This window comes from Oxyura jamaicensis, chromosome 2 (genome assembly GCF_011077185.1).
Source record: "Oxyura jamaicensis isolate SHBP4307 breed ruddy duck chromosome 2, BPBGC_Ojam_1.0, whole genome shotgun sequence".
NCBI classification, from domain to species: domain Eukaryota; kingdom Metazoa; phylum Chordata; class Aves; order Anseriformes; family Anatidae; genus Oxyura; species Oxyura jamaicensis.
The window spans coordinates 124,209,288-124,229,069 of NC_048894.1; the positions used below are offsets into that span (position 1 = coordinate 124,209,288).

At 46.2% G+C, this 19,782-nt stretch overlaps 1 protein-coding gene across 3 annotated transcripts; it reads right to left on the reverse strand.

The window, feature by feature from the left end:
* Positions 1-410: 410 nt before the first annotated feature.
* PRDM14 (PR/SET domain 14) lies at positions 411-18,502 on the reverse strand. Of its 3 annotated transcripts, XM_035319539.1 has the most exons (8): positions 17,890-18,502; positions 17,719-17,781; positions 17,479-17,636; positions 17,086-17,356; positions 15,344-15,546; positions 13,815-13,916; positions 11,316-11,575; positions 411-2,305 (listed from the first exon to the last, which is right to left on the reverse strand). In XM_035319539.1, the coding sequence occupies exons 1-7, from the start codon at positions 18,395-18,397 to the stop codon at positions 11,348-11,350; spliced, it is 1,533 nt and encodes a 510-aa protein (XP_035175430.1). In that variant the 5' UTR covers positions 18,398-18,502; the 3' UTR covers positions 411-2,305; positions 11,316-11,347. The 3 variants fall into 3 exon arrangements, with proteins under 3 accessions (XP_035175430.1, XP_035175429.1, XP_035175431.1); XM_035319538.1 differs by lacking the exon at positions 411-2,305 and having other exon boundaries at positions 11,228-11,575; XM_035319540.1 differs by lacking the exons at positions 411-2,305; positions 11,316-11,575 and having other exon boundaries at positions 13,814-13,916; positions 15,270-15,546.
* Between the last annotated feature and the right edge of the window lie 1,280 nt (positions 18,503-19,782).

The window sequence follows — 19,782 nt, forward strand, 5'->3', positions numbered from 1 at the left end:
ACAAAAGTTCAAGTGTTGTGCCTGGAGCACTATTTCATAAGAAGAGCAAAATTCTTCAGACATGAAGATGCTGATCTCCCAGTTACGTACTGACCCCAGAAACTCCCAGTTACTGACAAACATCAGGAAGCCTACTCATGGAAAGCTTGTTGAAGGCTTTATCCCTCAAAACTGCATTTTTCTTCAGAAGAAATCTGCACTGTCCAGAACAGACCTGGAGAGAGAAAACAATTTTCCTCACTTGCTTTTAGCAAAAAGATCATAAACTGAAATTATCAGAATAAATGATAAGGATTAGCAGGCAAAATGACAGTTTGACTTCTGATTAAAAGATATTATAATTTGATCTCCAAGTTTAGTAAAACAAGGATTTTCCCCAAAACAATCAAAAAAATCGAAAGCTTTGATGATTCACTGGAATTAAAATTATTTGTTTGCTTCTTCTCTTTAACCTCTTTGGCTTCTTGCAGTGTGTCCATTGTGATACAATCTCAGTATCCTCTAATGTGATTTTTTTTCTTCCAAGGGAACTTCTCCCTTTCATACAAGCCCCTACACCTGGGGAAGTGTGGGTGTTCAGTAGTAAATATCATAGCAAGGAGGCTGGCTTTCAGGCTTTTGTTGAATTCATCATTCATCAAGAGGCCTCCGCCTATCTCAAGAGACTCATGTTCTCATGTTTTTACATCTGAAATATATAAAGCAATAAGCATATAGCAGCAGCCCCTAATTGTTGTGCCTGCTTTCCACCAGGCTCTTGAATATGGGCAGGATATGAAGTGAACAGCTACTAAATATTACTGAGGAAATAAGAGGTATAACAGGCCATAAGTATCTCAACATAAATATACTTATTTAAGACACTGTTAATGAAGGAGTAAATTTTAATCAGTGTAACTGGCGTAGCAGACAGTAAGGTTTTAATCAAGCAATACAAGCATCTGTCTTTCTTCTAAAGAGTGTGTATGTCTTAGATCTTTTCCCATATATGTGCTAATTATAATCTTGAAAGTTTTAAGTAGGTACAAAGTTGTGTCGATTTGTTCACTACTTAAAATAACAAAAGGGCTTCAGCTCCAAGGAGAAAGTCTGCACAAAAGGAAATTTAGCAATGCAGGCGGAAATTCCATGTATACCTAAGTGCCTATAACAAATAAATAACTTTATTATAGAGGGGTAGAAAACGAATTCAGGGACACCTGCCTAGGATATTCTGTTCAGCTACTAGAGCCCCAGCTACAGTGAGGATAGATGCCCTACACTGACAAATGCCAAAAGGCAGAGAGCTATTAGCTTAGTAGAGTGTTACATGAGTTTCTGAAGTTGGTTATGGAGGCATATATGCAATGATCTAGCAACCACATCACCAGGCATGTAAATGCAAGCTCTGCCCTTGGAAAATCAAAAGGAATTGAACAAACGGGATTAGGAAGATATATTCAGCAGGACAAGACAAGGACCTGGCAGAGGCCAGCACACTGAAATCATCAAGGGGGAAACTTTCCTTGTTCTGGGGCGTGCCAAAGAAGACGTAATAAATATTGGTTACAAACAATTTGATCAGAAGGTTGCCCAAATACCTCCCTCTCCTGCAAGCTTCCACCTTGTCTTGACTGCCTTGGAGAAGGTGCCCTGGGGACGGTGGCAGCCAGCCCTCACAGGACCGAGGCTCGGCAGAGCCCCATCCTGCTCCATCCATCCCCTGCCCCTACGCAGCAGCTGCCAGGGCCAGAAAGCCCTGGGCTGGGCCATTGTGCCGCAATGGCTCCATTGTGATGAAATCAATAGGGATGCTCGAAAATACCTTTACATGTCAATCCTGGTGTCAGAAGGGAGCGGGTCAAAGAGGGCTGACCCTCAGAGCAAGTTAAACTCCTGAGGGTGGAGATAATCTCCCAGCAGGAAGGGAGGAAAGTGCTGGGCCCGCCTGGGCCAGGATCCTTTCACACTCCCCGCCGTCAGCTTTGGGCTACGGAGCCGGCCATTATCAGAGTCATTGTCATTATTATCTCTAAATCTACTGCCTACCATTCAGGCATCTATCAGGAAAAGACCCGAGACCCTATTAGTGCAGGCAATAAACCCTGAGAAGAAGGGGAGGAAGCTAGTTCAGAGATAAAGTAACGCTCCTGCGGGCCACTCTGGGTATTCTGGGGGACATTTCTGGATAAATCAGATTTTAGCACCCTTTCCCATCGATCAGCCGGACGAATCTCCCATCGCACATCTCAGCCGGCTGGGGGGTCCTGGAGGTACCGGTGTCGCTCCTTCCAGAGCAAAACGATGCTTCCAGAGACCGAGGTGCCTAAATCATAAAAAAAAAAACATTCTTTCTCCAGAGAAGGTTCAGCGGCAAATGCGCGGCAGAGAAAAACAGTGATTGGAAATGACGTGTATTTTACCGATTTAAAAATAAAAAAAATAAAAAATGTTAGCAACGACATGAATATAAATCCCGTAGCGAATTCCTCAAGATGATTCAGAGATATTTTGCCCTGGTCTAGATGTCCAGACACAAAGGACCATATCTGACAGGTTTGCCTTGGTAATTTTAAGTGAATTGAATATTTTAACAGCAATTGCGTGGAATATAAAAAATAAATAAAATAAAATAAAATAAAAATAAAATAAAATAAAATAACAAAACAAAACAGGTATACTTTCCTCCCATCTTAGCTATTCCTTTTGGAAATGTAAGTATTTGATCATGATAAAATCTTTAAAGATCCGGTCAGGAAAAAAACACACACACAATTATATATATATATATATTTATATATATATATATATATGTAGGTATACTGCTATCCAACAGACGTGAAAGCTCACAGTAATCCTACAGTTGTTTAAGAAAAAAAAAAAAATAGAGAAAAAAAAAAAAAAAAAATTTTTTAAAAAAAGGTAGAAGACGACTGTCTAATTTATATGCAGGTTTCAGTAAAATAGTCCAAACTCATGAACTTGCGTGTGAAGAGCACGGTCTTTAAGGTGATGAATAGCACTGAAAGACCTGTTTGCCCCTTCGGAGGTAGTTAACCGAGCTGACTGCTTCTTAAGGTTTGACACTTTTAAATGCCGTGTTTAGCAAGGCAAAAATGGATTGAATTTGTAAAATCTTGGCTCTTTTTCTCCAGACATACATTAATCCGCTAAATCTTGTCATTGTTTTTATTATTATTATTATTATTACTTAGCTTTACTTTATTTTTCGTTTTTATTCCAAACCCTGCAGGTGACGTCGAAGAGAAAAGAGAGCAGTGAAGATGCCGATGCTGAATTAAAATAAGTATACCCCGACCCCTGCAAGGTGAAAGGTGGGAGGCAGCAGCCTCCCATGAGAATGGTTACAATAGCAGGTTAAAAATTCTTTTTTTTAAGGGCCCCCAGGAATTGACATGTATATAAGCAACGTGTAATGCTTCTGGATAATGCTGAATTGCCACCTGAGGAACAGACAAGGGATGTTGTCTTGCTCTCCAGGAGAGGCAGACAACTGCTTCTTTTTGGACTTTGCAAGTTAAACTTCACAGGAGTTTCTAATCTCTATAATAGCTTCCCTTTGGCCTTCAACTATTTATAAGGTTGACCCTTTGATTACTCTTGCACGTAGAAATCTTTGAAAATATGACTTGAAAAGTTGACAAATACAGACCTGCATAGCCCAGATCTATTGATCCCCAATACCAATACACTAACACTATGAAGTGGAATAGCTCGGCAAAAGCAGATACTACTATATATTCCCAGTGCAGCTCTTTCAGAGGACTTGCACCTTCAGCTGGGCGCCATTATTTCTTTCATTGTTACAGAAGGGTCTTGGAAATGCAAGAAAATACAAGGAATGCCAAATACCAACTCAACACAGAGACTGAAAGGGGTAAGAACCATAGGGGCCCAAGGGACACACGGCTGTAAGCATCAGTACAAGAGAGACTGCCATCTGCTATTGCTGTAAAGTTGTCTGCTAACCCTCCTTCCACACTGGGCTGGGAAACTGGTGAAGCTGAGTACCTAGTTTTAGTCACAGCATTTCTTGAAAAGAAGCTCTAGTGTACTCAGTATTTTTGCAGTGATAATAGCATCCAAATAAGAAATAAATCTTTACCTTGAATGACAGCAGACATTCTTAAGTTCTATACTGTACTAGAATATCCAGTATTGCTTGATTTGTCAAAGAGACATTTTCAATAGACATTATGCATGTGCACAGGAATACTTATGTGTACACAAATGCACAAATGTGTGCATATACATACACATACACACATGAATACAAAACAAAAAATCACTTATACTCTGTTAACAATGGTAAATATGTTTGGAAAATATGTACACACTGTAGAGGACAGGGTTATTGGTAAAATATATGGTTATGAAAACAAAAGTAAATAAGAATCATATAATTCAGAATACATCACTTTGATTTTAACCCACCTGGTATAACTTTATTATTATCTACAAGTTTCATACCTTGTGTCATGAGTACTATGGTACTATTCTTTTTTTCATATGACAATAATTAAAATCACAAGCCTGTATAAACACAACATGCATCATCTTTGGTCATTGCTATACATCATAGAGAGATGTAATTTGTTCTAAAGCCATATAATTCTTCTTCTAGCAGGTTGAGTCCCAAAGACATAGACTTAAGAAATATTAAAGATAATTTTTTAAAAAAATCAATAATTATTTTTTTCACTGCTGTCAGAAAAATAAGTGATCCATCTACCAGATAAATACAATTAATAAAATAAAATAAAATAAAATAAAATAAAATAAAATAAAATAAAATAAAATAAAGTCACTGAGCAAAAAATTCAAGGAATTTTGGGGGAAGTTTTAAATGCTACCAGTCACTTTAGTTTCTCTTCTCTTCTGAATTTCTCCAAAGTTAAATGATTTTCTGTTATTTGAAAGAACAACTGCTCTCCTTTAACCTTTCCATAGAATCTTTTTGTCATAATAACATTCCAGCCCAAACAGCTCCCATGGGATGAAATCAATCAAAGCCATAAAAGAGGAATGTTTTTGTCATGCCAGGCCCTAGTGCTCATGGCTTACAGTTACAGAACTGACAGCAGCAGAACTGGATTGCACAGAACATCTGAAGAGATCTGGCCAGTTACTCTTAAATTACTCCTACCAAAATCAACATACTTTTCCGTTTGGATATGACACAGTTAAAACAAAACAAAACATACAGAAGAAAGTTATGTTAGCATTGTGATTGTGGTGTGACAGAAGGATAAAAACTCAAAACCAACTTAAAAGCTTTAAAACCAGGCAGCCTTTCCCACGCTGACTTAAGCTCAGAGTCTCCTTCCTCAAACCTCCAAAATATTTGGCTGACCACACCCTTGGATAAGGGCCTGGGGGACAGGTAAAGCACTCATATCCCTGGGCAAATAACCTGCTGCCATCCTGCTTCCTTCTGCACTGCTCACTGATGGGTGCCAGGGTGGGAAGCAGCTGCACTACAGACTTTGGGGGCTGGGGGGAGGTTTGCGAATGTGAATGGATTCCCCATCGGTTGTTCCTTGGGGTTTTAATGACCCTGGGGAAAAAAAAAAAAAAAAAAAAAAAAAAAAAACTTTTCATTAAAAGAGTCGTTTGAGGATGTTGTTGAAACTGATACTGCAGAAAGAGATGTTCCTGCGTGCCGCCTTCCTGCACTGTAATGGCTCTTGCATTAGGGACTGGAGGCAGGGGAGCTGCTGTTGTCCATTTACTTTGGTAAAGATTGCTATTGAATGAAACCTTTTTAATGGGGTGCTTATGATCCCACTCCACTAAGAGCTCAGGGCCTGTGGCAGAGTAGTCTTTCTCTCCACCTTGACAGCTATTAAGGGATCAATACAGGTAATCCCTCAGCTGGTGGTCAGCCCTGGCCAGCTGGGGGGCTGCCCTGGCCACCGTGGTGGCCACTTTGAGAGCTTGTGGGTCACTTGTGGGAAAGTGAAACCTCCCTGAGGAGTGTGTGAGCCCCAGCGGCCTGCCACCACATCCTCATTCCTACCACCACACCACACCAGTGCTCTTCAAACCACAGCTACTACTTGCTGCAGCACTGGACGGGACTCCAATGACTTCACTCAGACTAAGCCAAAGGATGGGTCTGAACCTTCCTGTCTAGGGAGGAGGGTCTCCACAGTATGATTTCACCCAAAGGATTATCTGTGAATTGCATTTTTTTTTGGACAGCATATCCCAACAACTCATCTCTTTCCCTTTTATTGATGGACAGGGGACATATTCTTTGTTACTGAATTTCTATCAATGATCATGAAGTCTCCTACAGGCTCTGCTCAAGTCCCTGAAGCCAAAGGGGGAGAACTTAGATCATCTCACTGCTACTTTACAGGTTGCTAGTACCACAGTTGGTATGACAATGTGGTATTTTCATGCTAAGGCACGCAGCAGTACTCTTCACCAAATTGCTTGGCTAGCCAGAGGTTAGCCCCGTGAACTGAAGCTGAGTTTTGCACTGCTGCAATGCAGCCAGGCTGGGCTTCCAGGGCAGCCACTACAGCACAAGCTGCCCTGTGCAGTGAGTGGCTGGGGCTGAGGCTGTAGGACAGGTAGAGGTGCCCTGGTACTCTCCTACTGTGCTGCCCAGTACTTCCAGGTTCCAACACATTGAATAGATTGGCTTTTCAGAAAATGCATTCACCTACAGAGGCCTGTCCTTTCTAAAGCTTTAGTCAAACAACCTGAAAACACAGACATAAGCATTTCATATGAGGTCAAAAAAGAAGGAAAGCAGAGAGCAAAGCCTGACACCCTGCAGAATGTGCATTTAGAGACACTGTAAAGGGATACATAGGTATAGGGAGAGAGGAAAAAATGTGACAGTGACTGTGGCCATAAGTGTAAACCAGACTTCAGCACACTCTGTGTTGGCACATGTGAGGCTGGGTACCTTAGAATCATGGAATGTTTTGGGTTGGAAGGGATCCTAAAGACCATCCAGTTCCAATCCCCTGCCATGGGCAGGGACACCTCCCACCAGACCAGGTTGCCCAAAGCCCCATCCAGCCTGGCCTTGAACACCTCCAGGGATGGGGCATCCACAGCTTCTCTGGGCAACCTGTGCCAGTGCCTCATCACCCTCTGAGTGAAGAATTTCTTCCTTATATCTACTCTAAATCTTCCCTCTTTTAGTTTAAAACCATTCCCCCTTGTTCTATCTCTACACCCTGTGACACAGAGTCCCTCCCCAGCTTTCGTGTAGGCCCCTTTTAGGCACTGTAGACACTTCTTTAGGTACCCTGAGACACCTCTTCCTAGAGGATAGACCTGCCAGTCAGAGCTTCTCTAGTGAATGATCTCCCCCATTTAATGGACTAACCGCTATTTGCTTGTGCCATTCTTGTCAATGTGCTGAGCTGCTGGCTGCTCCTCGCCTGCCCTGTGTGGATAACCACCTCCCGCTTCCCAGTTCCCCCAGGGAGGGCAGCAGGAGAGGGGCAGGGGGATGGGGCTGAGGTGTTTGAACACTGGAGAGATGCTGGGGGCAGCAGATGTCACTGGACAGGCCTTTGTTGCTTTGCACTTGCCAGCCTGAGCTGTGGGACCACCTTTTTGTTTTGGTCTCACCATTGTCATTAACTGGGTGGCTTTTCAGGAGTTACCCTCACACACACTCATCTCCCTCCCACCAGCCCAACAAAATAGACGAGATTGCCCTCATCCCCTGGTTTCTATTTAGATCACTTTCCTTTTAACATTTAAAAGACCCCAAAAGTTAATGCAAAGCACTTAGAACCAGCTTGCGTCTGATTCACCCCAATGACTCGTTTGCTGTCCCCCTTGGTGGGACCAAAATGGTCCCATAGCCAAGAGAAAGAGGAGACAGGGTGAGAAGAGGTCTCATAGGATCATAGCCAAGAGAAAGAGGAGACAGGGTGCAGTGTCAGGCACAGCTCCTGCTCTCCTTTGCCTTGGCTCAGTGGGTGCTCCCTTCTTCAAACCAACCCTGTGCAAGCGGCTGTGTGCTGCATCCATCCTGGGCAGCTGCCAGGCAAAAAACGCACTGTGCACAGGCATACACGCATCCCCTCCCTCCCACCTCCCCCTTCTTGTGCATAGGTAGAAATACCTGAAATCCTGCCTGAGCCAGCCAGGGCTGTCCATTCACCAGGCTGCTGGCAGCACTACCACCAAAGGTTCATGTAAATGTGTTTCTATCACTGAAATCCCTCAGGAGGAAAATATCAGCTCTTGGGATGCCAACAGGATGCATATACAGAGGCATCCCCTAATCTACATCTGATCTCTTAAACCCTGTCTGGCAAGAACGTGTGTTTGTACTGACAGTCACTGTGTTTTCCTTGCAGAATACAGCTTCGATCCCAATGCTCGATGATTCCCCGCAGGGCTGTGAAGTGTGCTGGACAAGTGCACCCCTGCTGCCCCCAGTCCTGTGCCACCTGAGGGGAGCAGCAGGCACAGCTGGGGCTCTCTATTGTCCAGGACATTGTGGGGCAGTTAAACGCTTATTTCTTTCAGTGCTCCCTCCAGATTAGTCACGTCGCTTCCAAGCGGGAGTGAACTCAGTCCAAAAGTGAATGGCCTCAGTGCTCATCAGCTACTAGGGCACTTATGGCCCGATCCATCAAGGTGCTGGCTGTTTGGCTCCTGTCACAGTCAGCTGATACCCAGCGGGGAGGACTGTTAATTCCCAGTGAGAGGCAGTTTGATGCTGTAATGACTTACAAATAACATGGGAAACACCCTTTATCCATTTCTTAGTACCTCAAATATACAACTCCAATGCACTAGGCAAAAAAGAGCTCGCACCCCATTCATGTATACCAGAGCCTCAAATGATTCCATGATTCTGTGAAATAATTTATTTTCATCCTTTCTGTGAATCTCAAAGTAATAGCCTCAATAACTAGAATAAAACATTTACACATACAAGTTTAATGTGCAAGACAACCAGTACCTTCAAAACACAAGTACAAGTGAAACCCTTCACATGCTCCTTTACAGACAACTCAACACACAATACTGTAGAGGAGTGCTAATATTTAAGGACAATATATGTGGGGCTTCTTTATGCAGAAGAAAACGCACACAGTTAAAGCACTACAGAAGATGCACCACTTCAGTAAGTAGCCCTCATTCACAAGAAACAAGATTACCTATATGTGAAGCTAACTGCATGTCATGGCACTCCTAACCCATTCCTAGTCATAACTTGCTTCACTACAAGCAAGCTGATGATTAAGCAGCTGATGATTTCACCAAATCCAGGATTATTTATGGGGCTGAACCAGCAACAGCTTCACACAGAATTCACATTTCTGTTGTCTGGGGTTCTGTATGCATGGGGAAAAAACACCTCCTTGTGGGCAGGCAGCTGTAATTAAGATTCAGGTCCCCCAGCTATACTTGCTGTTTATTCATATGTTGCCTAGTGCTGGGTCTTGATATTTTGCTTACAAGTAAGTGGTTCTATATTTTTTTGTTCATATTTTCACCATGAAAATAATAAAGACAAAGAAACTTGACAAATAAAACTTTACAATAAACCATGTAAAAATTAGTGCAAATCAATATATTTATAGATACAGTATCTGCAAGACATAATTAAATGTGCAAGTAACATTTTTCCAGTTCTATACTGTATTTAAAGTTGTTAGGCACAAAATACATTTTTATATTCTGTACTTATGCTCCAAGTCCTCATTAATCCTAGCTGATCTAGGATATTAAAAGAGAACTTTATCATCCCAATGGCATCAAGCCATCTGCATTAATGAACCAGCTCCAGCAAGGGCTTCTATTACCCCTCCTGGATGCAACGAAACACTCCCACTCACAAAGGAGCCCCTCACAGATGAAGACCCCTGCCCGCCACGCTGGTCATGCAGTGACAGACAGAGACCTCTGCACCAGTGATGACACTCCCTATGCACGTTGGTCCATCAGCACAGACCTCCATGTGAGCTTTCGCATTGCCAGGGAATGACACATGGTTAAAGATTCTTAATGATTATGGAAACATTTTTCAAAAAATGGGGTCTAATCCCCTAGGATTTTACAATGAAATTATTATTTTTATTCATTGTAATATGTGTCAAGATTGCTTCATCTGGGTCAGTTTGTTGGTGTGAAAGAACAGGATGCCTAACTTGGAATAACCATTCCAAGTCTCCAAGTCAGAGTGCAAAAGAAAACCAGTTTTAGGCTGGTTAAAGATTCAGGCTAAACACTTATTCATAGCTAAATGAATAGCTTTTTTATAGAAAATAAATAACATTTTCATAAGCAAAGACTTCCCTTTTATGAAAAAGAAAATAGAAAGCCCAAACACATCACTTCTAACCTGCTTGCAGTGAGAAAAACCTGCTTGTCAGTGAGAAAAAGGAGGGTGAAGCCTCCCAGCATTCTCACAAAGAAGACAATCCCATAGTCTGGGGAGGGAATTTCACATGCAAAGAGCTTTTGGAGTTGAAAAGTCTTGGGACTCTCCATAATACATATCATATCTTAAATTGAAGATGAGGGGAAAGTTTTCCTACTTCCAAACTGAGGTACCAACAGAGTTGATATAAAAACCTTTGTGCCTTGAGACTTGGACAGAAGAGCACATCGGTGGGATCATGTCAACTCCTGGCCTGTGCTGAGCCCAGTGCAAAGCCTCTCTCAGACTGCTGGAGTGCTAGTGACCCACCTAGGATCTCACTGGTGCTTGGGAACAGCTTCAGGTTTGGTCTTCCCCACATCACTGCTGCAGCCAGAACAGGCTGAGGAAGAGTTGGTGTCACTATCCCCAGAGCAGTGTCACTGTCCTGGAGTTCACTGCAGTCAGCTCACCTGGCTCTGTGGCCAAACCAATCCAAATACCCCTGTGCTGCTCCCACCACATTTGTGTTTGATTAGGGAGTCATTAACTTCCACAATATGGGGAAATAGGTCCTACACCTGCTCATGTGCTGAAACAAAACAAATTGGCTAAATTGGCTTTGGTAAACACACTTGCTAAAAAAATCCCCTAAATGAGCTTTGGCATGGACAGCAGCAGGCAGTCCTTAGACTGGTGCATTAGAGGTATGGCAACATCCATCACAGTGATATTCACACACTAAAAGCTTGTGGAAGGTGACATTCACTCCTGGCTGTGAAAATGAGAGCGCAGGAAGGGGAGGAAGGTTTAGTGCATGTCAGAGTTCACCCCAGCATGGAGCCAGGGTACCCAGCTAAGATAAGCCAGTGCCCTGCACTTAGAGAGGAGCTTGAGACCCACATGGCAAGGGTAAATGTCACCTCCTGCACACATACAACACAAATGCACAAATACACACAGGAAGCTGGTCCAGGACCCATCCACCTTTGACTAATGAGCAGCGTGGGTCTTCATGTGGAAGTGGTAATCCTCCTGCTCGGGGAAGTGCTGGCCGCACAGCGAGCAAGTGCCACCATTGTCCCTGCTGTGCGTGCGCCTCATGTGGCTGTCATGGGCGGCGTGCGAGGCGAAGGCTTTGCCACAGTGCTTGCACTTGAAGGGCTTCTCTCCAGAGTGCTGGCGGATGTGTGTGCGCAGGATGCTGGAGGCTGTGAATGCCTGAAACACAGCAGGGTGGGGTGGGAAAGCAGAAGGAGTTTAGAGGGCTCTATTTTCTCATATCTAATTCCCATTTTCAGGTAACCCAAGCCTGTCAGAAGCACTGAAGAGCCTGAAAAGAAGTCCTCAGATAGCTGACATCATCAGTAAAAGAAAAAGAACAAGAAAAGGGAAAAAAAGAGAAAGACAAAAAAAGAAAGAGAAAAAGAAAGAAACAACAAAAAGAAGAGTAAAAAAGAAGCTCCCAGCAACAAGGAACCTGAGCAAGTAACAGCTATCACATCCAGCTATGCAGATATGGTTGAGTCCATGGAGTTAAACGAAGTTCAGAGAAAGATTTCTCACCACAGACACCAGTAAATATCTTCTAGGTGTCAAAGGATGAGAAGTCAAGTCAATACTGTCCTAATTAGCTTTGCAGTTTCTTTGTATAGGGTAAAGATAATGCATTTTTTCCCTTTAGTGTTTATTTTCAAAGTTAAACCCTTTCATGTTCACATATGCTGACCTGGAATTCAGCTGCCAGAATTCACACAAGTGATCCAGCATCCATTTTTTTGTGCTTTCATCTCCAGCCCATTTTTACCCCTCACTTGCATTTGTCCTCCTCAAAAAATTCTACATTTGGGGAGAAAAACCTCTCCCTAAGACTTTAGCAGATATATGTTGAAAAAGAATCATTTTTTTTTTTCTTTTTCAATAGAGGCATTTTCAGGCCCTTTACTATTTGCAGACCACACAAAATCACTGTGGTTACTACCCCTCCTGCTACTACCAGCAACATGAGAAAAAATGCTATACTGTAAGCTGAAATGCTGTGCACTGGTGTAGTAGGCAGGTAGGTAAAGCTGTCGCCCATAGAGCCTCTTTAGTGCCGTTATGTGGTTGAACTATCAACAAATTTTCACAGCAAAGAGCAACACATCTCAGGTACCACATGTCCCAGAGGGATCTGTTCACACAGCAACCTGTAAAGCTCTCCAGTCTGTTCCTGTGATCAGAAGATTAAAGGATGATACTTCATCCTAAACTCTGCCTACAAGTGTTCAAGATGCCTAGGAAAATTTAAAAAAGGAAAAAAAGGAAACTTCTAAGGTTCCTTACTATAAGACATTTCAGCTATGTGTAATCCTGCCGTAAACAAGCCATTGCTCTCTACAAAATCAGGAGCACCTTACTGCACACTTACTGCACTGCTTCTGCATGGCATGGACACCATGGAAGCGCATAGCACCTGGAGCCATCCCAGCACCCATTCAAAATCAGTATGCATGTCTACTGTCTGCTCAGGATCACCTGAATCACTCTGCTGTGAGGAGCAAAAGCAGCTGAGCAAATTTTTAATCAGACCCATATGGCTTTACTCACTCTCTGAAATGAAGCCTCTGTGTCCTGCTGCAATACTGTTCCCATAAATTGCCCCATTACTTCAAGTTAAGCATGCACAAATTCATATCATGAAGGTTTAGGCCTTGGGCCAAACCTGCTCACCACACTCCAGAAGCAGTGTCAGTATTGACACTGTCAGCAGTGTCAACTATTTGATGAAAAAGTGGAATATTTTACCAGGTGAGTGCCTAGGATGGCAACTAAAATACTCTCAGGCACTCCTAGATATTATCCTTGCAGCAGCTCTCCAAGCACAAATTCTGCATGAGATGGAGAGCAGAAGCACAGAGACCTGACGCTGTGTCTTCAGTTCCAACCATTTGAATAAATTGAAAGCAGTTTTGTATAAAGAATGTGATTCCAGAGTTGGGAGTTTCATAAAATTTTTTCAGTTGGAAAAGAGCCGTAAGATGACCAAGTCCAGCCATCAACCTAGCACTACCGAGTTTGCTGCCAAGTTATGTCCCTTAGTGCCATGCCTGCAAGTCTCTTAAATACCTCCAGGTGGTGACCACCAATTCCCTGGGCAGCCTGTCCCAATGCCTAACCACTCATTCCATTAAGAAATTATTCCTGGTGTCCAAACTAAGCCTCCCCTGCTGCAACTGGAGACCATTTCCATCTGACACAACCCTCTCACTTCATCCTTTCCTCCCACCACAACTCACAACTGCGCCTAAATATGCACCCCCTCATCTGGGTATCAACCTCAGATAAGACATTTCCTGATATCTTAGATAGAAAAAGATGATGGAGTATGACAAGACACCACCAAGTGTGCTGCCAGGTTCAGCAGAGGACAGACAGCGGGACAGGCTGGGACCCGGGGTGAAGTGGGGAGTTGCCTGACCTTGTTGCAGTAGACGCATTTGTAGGGGCGCTCCCCGGAGTGAACCCTCATGTGCTTGTTCAGGCTGGAGGACTGAGAGAAGCTCTTCCCACACACTGAACACTGAAAAACAAGTGAGAAAGTTAAAAGGAAGCACACAACAGCACAGCTGTAAGGAACTGTTAGCAATGGGGATGACTGTGTATATTTTCCTGCATATACTTACACACAAACATATCAGTAATTTATGTAGGAGCAAATCTGAAATATAGTCAGAATTGCAATGTATTTTTAAAAAGGGATTCTTTTAAAAAAGGGAAACCATGAAGAACTTCAAAGCTTTTTTGTGTATGTGGTTAAACTTGCTCCATTAAAAATTGTCTTTCTTCAGAACATTAACATACTAAACATCAGTAATTAAAACCCCAAAATTTCTGTACAATCCCCAGTAATTAAAGCTTCAGTTGATTATTATTATTATTTAACTCAACAAATAAGATAGACAAACTATTTCCCAGAAGATGCTTTAAGAGGACCCCTTAGAATAATCGCTGAGAAATGGCAGGTCAGTGGCAGCACTTAGCCTCCAGCTTGATCTTTCAGAAGTGCCTCTCCTTAGAGCAGTAAAACAAACAGCACTTCTGATGGGATGAGTTGCTGCTGCCTCTGTCAGGTGCTGCCAGCAGCAGAATAAAGCCCAATTACGAGGGTGCTGAGGCCAGCTGAGAGACTTACATAGACTCTGGTGGAATTTGTATGAAACCATAAATAATTTCCTCTTAAAATTGTTTTGAAAGACATGATCATTCTTAAGTCGGAAGTAAACTAAGCTATTGCCAGTCTAAAAGGATTTTTTTTTACTGATGGTTTAAATCCCTGCTTTCTAAGTTGATCTGTTCCCATGCAAATGCAATATCTATTCAGAACAAGTTTATGTTCCTGCTGTTTTAAAATAGTTCTTTCTTATGGGAAGGGAAAGGAAAACAAACAAACAAACAAAAAAAAAAACAAAACAAACAAAAAAAACATGATATTTCAAAGCTCATATTTTCTGTAATCATTATACCTAAAATTGAATAGAAACATATTTTAAACCTGCTACCAAATCAATCCCATATTCTAATATTGCTAGTTTAGTTGTAAAACCTTTTCCTGAAAAATCCACTTTAATCCAAGATGTTCTATAAAATAGGTATTTGGAGGATTTTCGAGACTAATTTAACTGTGCCGTTTCAAGCACTGTGACTTGCCCTTCTCAAGCCTGATTTTCCCTTCCCTGTACTCCTGGAGGAAAGCAGTGCTACAGAGAGGTGTTTGGCGGGGCTGAGGCAAGTATTTCAGCATGGACTTGCTGCTGTCAATTGAAAATCTGCTCCACGGTGAGCGTGAAACTTTTACTTTTAACTCCTGCTGTGTCCAACACCCTCAGTCCTTCACATGCAGAACTGCCAAGATTGGGGAACAGCAGCATCTTACCCTGGCCAAAAAAAGCTCCTTAATTACTCACCCCAGCAGAGCTGGGAGCTGCAGACAGCCGGGAGCAGGCTCACCTTGTGAGGTCTGTGCTTCTCGTGAACGTGGAGAATATGGATCCTCAGCCTGTCCCTTTTTTCAAAGGATCGGCTACAAAGATGGCAAGGAAATTTCCTGTCCCCCTGGTCCACACAGCGGGTGTACTTGAGGTGCTTGTCCCGGTAGTACTTGTAGGCGAAGACCTTCCCGCACCGCTCACACTTGAAGCTCTCCCCGGCGTCTGAAGGGAGAGTGCCAGCGCCCCATTACATCACAGCAAAGGGGATGAATTTCTAACCTGCTGCCTTTTCAGAGCTGGTGACCGACCGACAACTGTAAGCCCCCGGAAGGGTAATACTGCCAGAATGCTTTAAACATTATAATTAACAAAATGCAAGTTACATCTCAAGCAAACTCAAGGCTCCCCTCTGTTTCCTTTCTAACGGAGGGGAGCAAACAAGAGCCCCGAGCCCAGTGAAATTATTTTGTTTAGCTACTGACTTCAGCATAGACACAATTTCATCCTTGTCTCCCTAAGCAGCGAGATTATACAGAAAAGCAATGCACATTCCTGCAACGTAAAAAGCTGCCTCCGCGGGGAAACATTGCCAGGTGCTTAGCGATACTGTCCACCGTCCCATTGCGCTTCCCGTCCCAAAAAGAATAATAAATCTGCCCACCTTCTCTGTCGGTATCAAAATGCTATCGAACAGAACCGTGTTTATTTGGTTTTCTTTTGTATTTTAAATTGTTCTTAACCGCTGAGTTTAGGAACAATGCAGGAAAATTTTCATTCGTTTAACACATCCTTTTCTGCCTTTAATTAAAGGTAGCAAAGTAACTTAAACCTTGAAAGAGGCAAACAAAAACAAACCAAAAAACAGGGATCTACCAGCCGTCAGGACCAGACACCTTAAGACAACAGCTACAAAAATGTCCATGCCTATTTTCCATCTTAATTTGCCAAATGTCTCTCCCTTTCTCTGCTGCACCCTGCATCCCCCACCCGCTCCAGCTTTGCTGTATTTGCACAAATCTTTTCTCAAACCTAAGTTTTGCTTAGAAGAGCATCACACTTTCTGCACATTACAAGAACATTTCTCCCCGAATAAGTACATTTGGCATTTCTTTTGCAAGCAATAGCAGCGTTATCGGATCGGATACCTGCCGTTTACCAGGAGTGTTAATCGCGTGAAAATGTCATCAAGTTAAGCGTGCGCAATCGTAGGATTAAACCAGGGCCCAAACAGGAATGCCCGAAAAAGATCCTGTCCTCCAAAAATACTGTCCCCCTCAAAAGCAGGACTGCTGGGGAGCCAAGGGAAGCTCAGCCCTTCGCTCTTTGCAGCTCCCCAGAAGGCACCAGATGTTTTACAATCGACACATACATAGACCCTTTTTGCTCCCAGGGGAAACACAAACCGAGGGGGAAAATTGCCGGGGCAGAAAGGGGTGCCTGCCTGCCTTTTGCTCCGAGCTGGCAGCAGTAGCACTCGGTGCAAAGCCCCAGGCTCTCTGGTACCCAGGGGAAGCTGCTGTTTTGGGATGCTGGAGACTGCGAGGGACCGGCACTGCCACCCCACAGCATCCCTGGGCTGGGGCTCGCCCTGCCGCCACGGGGACAGGGACGTGTTCAGAGCAAGAGGCAGGTGAAAAAAAGAAAAAACAAAAAAGGCGATGCCAGAGGTCCTTTACCTCCCCTAACAGGAGTCCAATGGTGGCCAGACACGGTCCATCGGAATAAAGGGCTGTGCCCCTCGAGGGGCTGCTCCCGGCTCACCTTCGGGGTGCGGCGGGGGTCTCATCCCCTCCGGCATGCCCTTCAGGCTGATGGGGATGCCCAGGAACTGCACGTAGCAGTCCCCGTACCACACCAGCAGCTCCTCCTTGGGCAAAATTTCCTTGCAGCTCTCATAGAAGATCTGCCCCTGGCACTGGATCGCCGTCAAGTTCTGCTCCTCGGGGAACCTGGCGCAGTTCACCAGGGACATCCAGTTGCCAGAGGCGCCCTTGCCGTCTATGAAGTGGCTCAGCTGCCCGTACTCGAAGATCTGCAGGGCAGAGAAGAAGCGGGTCAGCTGCCAAGGGGCATCCCGCTTGCCCCCACCCCACCACCCAGCCAGGGCCGAGGTTCTGGGCGGAGGGAGAGTCCCCCAAACCCCCCCGTCTCTACCTCCCACATCAGCGAGTTGTCGTCGTAAGTCTTGATCTCGGTGGTGTTGACCACTTTGCCTTGGAAAGGGCCGAAGCGGACTCCTTTGGGGATGGGGTCCGTGCAGAAGACTCCGAGGTGGGCGAGGTCCCCGTAGGCCACCCTCAGCACCGCCAGCCCTGCGGGGGGGGACGGGGATGGAGAGGGCTGAGAGGGGCTGAGCCGCGGTGCGGCGAGGGGCTCGGGGGGGGCTTTCCCTACCTTCGGGCAGCTGCAGCGAGTCCCTGTCGGGCGGCGGCGGGGCCGACGAGGAGTGGGCAGCACCTGCGGAGAGCAGAGGGACCCCTTCTTCAGCGGCTCCTTCCCCCGACCCCTGTCCCTTCCCCACCGAGGGGACGGACGGTCCCCTCCGCCCAGAGGGGCCACCCTTACCCGGGCTGCCGGGGGGCACCCTGAGCCCCGAGATGGCGTGCAGGCTGCCGGCCAGCTGGCTGCTGCGGAGCGCCCCGTACAGAACGGCGTTCAGCTCTTCCTCGGTGAAGCGGTAGCTGCAGCTCTGCCCCGCCGCCTCGCCGTCCGCCGGCGGCCGGGCTGCCCGGCGAGGGGTGTCCGGCCCCGGGGGGGACCCCTCCGAGGGGACCGAGGGGGCCGAAACGGGCGGAGGTTTGGCGTAAGGGGGCAAGGGGAGGCCGGGGATGGGCTCGCCGGGCAGCGCGGCCGGCTGGCTGAGGAAAGCGGGGATGCTGAAGGGGGGTAAGGGCGGCGAGGAGGGGAGCAGCCTGCCCAGCGGCTTGAGGGGCTCCAAGAAGTCGGGGGTCGTCTCGAAGTACTGCGCGGGGGGCAGGAAAGGCGGGTAGTAGGCGGCGAGCCCAGCGGGGCTCATCCCCAGCGGGTCTCCGGCCGTCGTGGGGCCCGGCTCGCCGGCCAGGGACAGCGCCATGCCGGAGGGGCTGTGGCTGCTGGGGTGGGGGGGTGGGGGTTCAGGGGGAGCCCCCCGAGTGCTGCGGGGCAGGGCCGGGAGGGAGGGAGCCACTGCCCGGCGCCGTCGGGGCGAGGGGGCTGGCGGCCGCCGGCCCCCCGCGGCTATATGGGCCCGGGCAGGGGAGGGAGGGCGGGCGGGTGGGGAGCGGCCCGCCCCGGGGGTCGCGGAGCCCCGGGGGTGGGCGGGGGAGGCTGCCCCGACGGGCGCCCCCAGCCCGGGGAGGAGCCGCGGCTGCTCCGGGAGGGGCGCAGGGGACGGAGGAGGGGATCCCCGGGCTGCCGGGCCCTCCTCTGCCCTCAGCCCCTCCGAGCTAGAGCCGTCGGACACGGTGGGGGCGATGCTGGCCTTGATGCAGCCCAAAAAAGCCTCCCGGTCTCCTCCCGGCCCTGCAGTCCCAGCGGGGTGGGTCGGGGCGTGGAGGAGTGGGTTTTGTGTGGGAGGTCAGGAAACACCTCCAAAAACGGGTCCCCCCCCTCCCCGGGAAGGTCCTCGCCACGTCCAGCCTGGGAATGCTGTGTGGGCAGGCGTGGGGTGTGCTGCAGAGCTTGGGGGGCTTGCAGCCACAGGTCTGGCTCAGAGCAAAACAGCATGCTTAAATGCCGTTTGAGTGGTTATAGTGTGCATAAATAAATAAATAAAAACACCCCATAACTATGCATTCCTGAGTAAAACACTGCCTTCTTCCCAAAGAAGGGATATACCAGGAATCACCCGAAGCAGCCACTGACAAAAGACCGTGGCTCCAGGCACGGTCACTGACTGCTGACAGAAGGTGAAGCCATCCTCCAGGACCTGGTTTCTTGTCTAGCCTGGGTAAAATGCTCTGAAATAGAGAGTTTGAGAAAGAATAACCAACTGCCCAGGGGAATGAGGGCATTGAGAGAGCAGGATCTTGGGCACTGTAGTTCCTACCTACAAAAAACAATGGTTCCTACCTGCCAAAAATGTTGGTTCCTACCTACCAGAATTATTGGTTTGGAAGCGCCCCTTAACCTTTCCCTCAGCACATAAGCACTAAGCCAGCAAACACAACCAAACAGCCCAGCTGAGGGGACCCAGCACTACTCTATCCAGCTCCCAAGTCCCCTTCCGCAGTCAGCCCAGCCCAGCTTTGTCCCAGAACGTGAGCCTGAACACTGCTGTGCTTTGCATTAAATGCACGGAACTAATTCTCTCACCTGCTACCACATTCCCCATCCTAACTTCCCGTTTTGCAAGACAAAAGTAATCAAATACACCAGGGGCAGCCAATACGCACGCTAGACTTAGGGAGGAGGTAAGAATGCAGCCTTTTGGAGCCTACTTGAGATAATCTCTTAGCCTATATGGCCTGACTTTTTTGT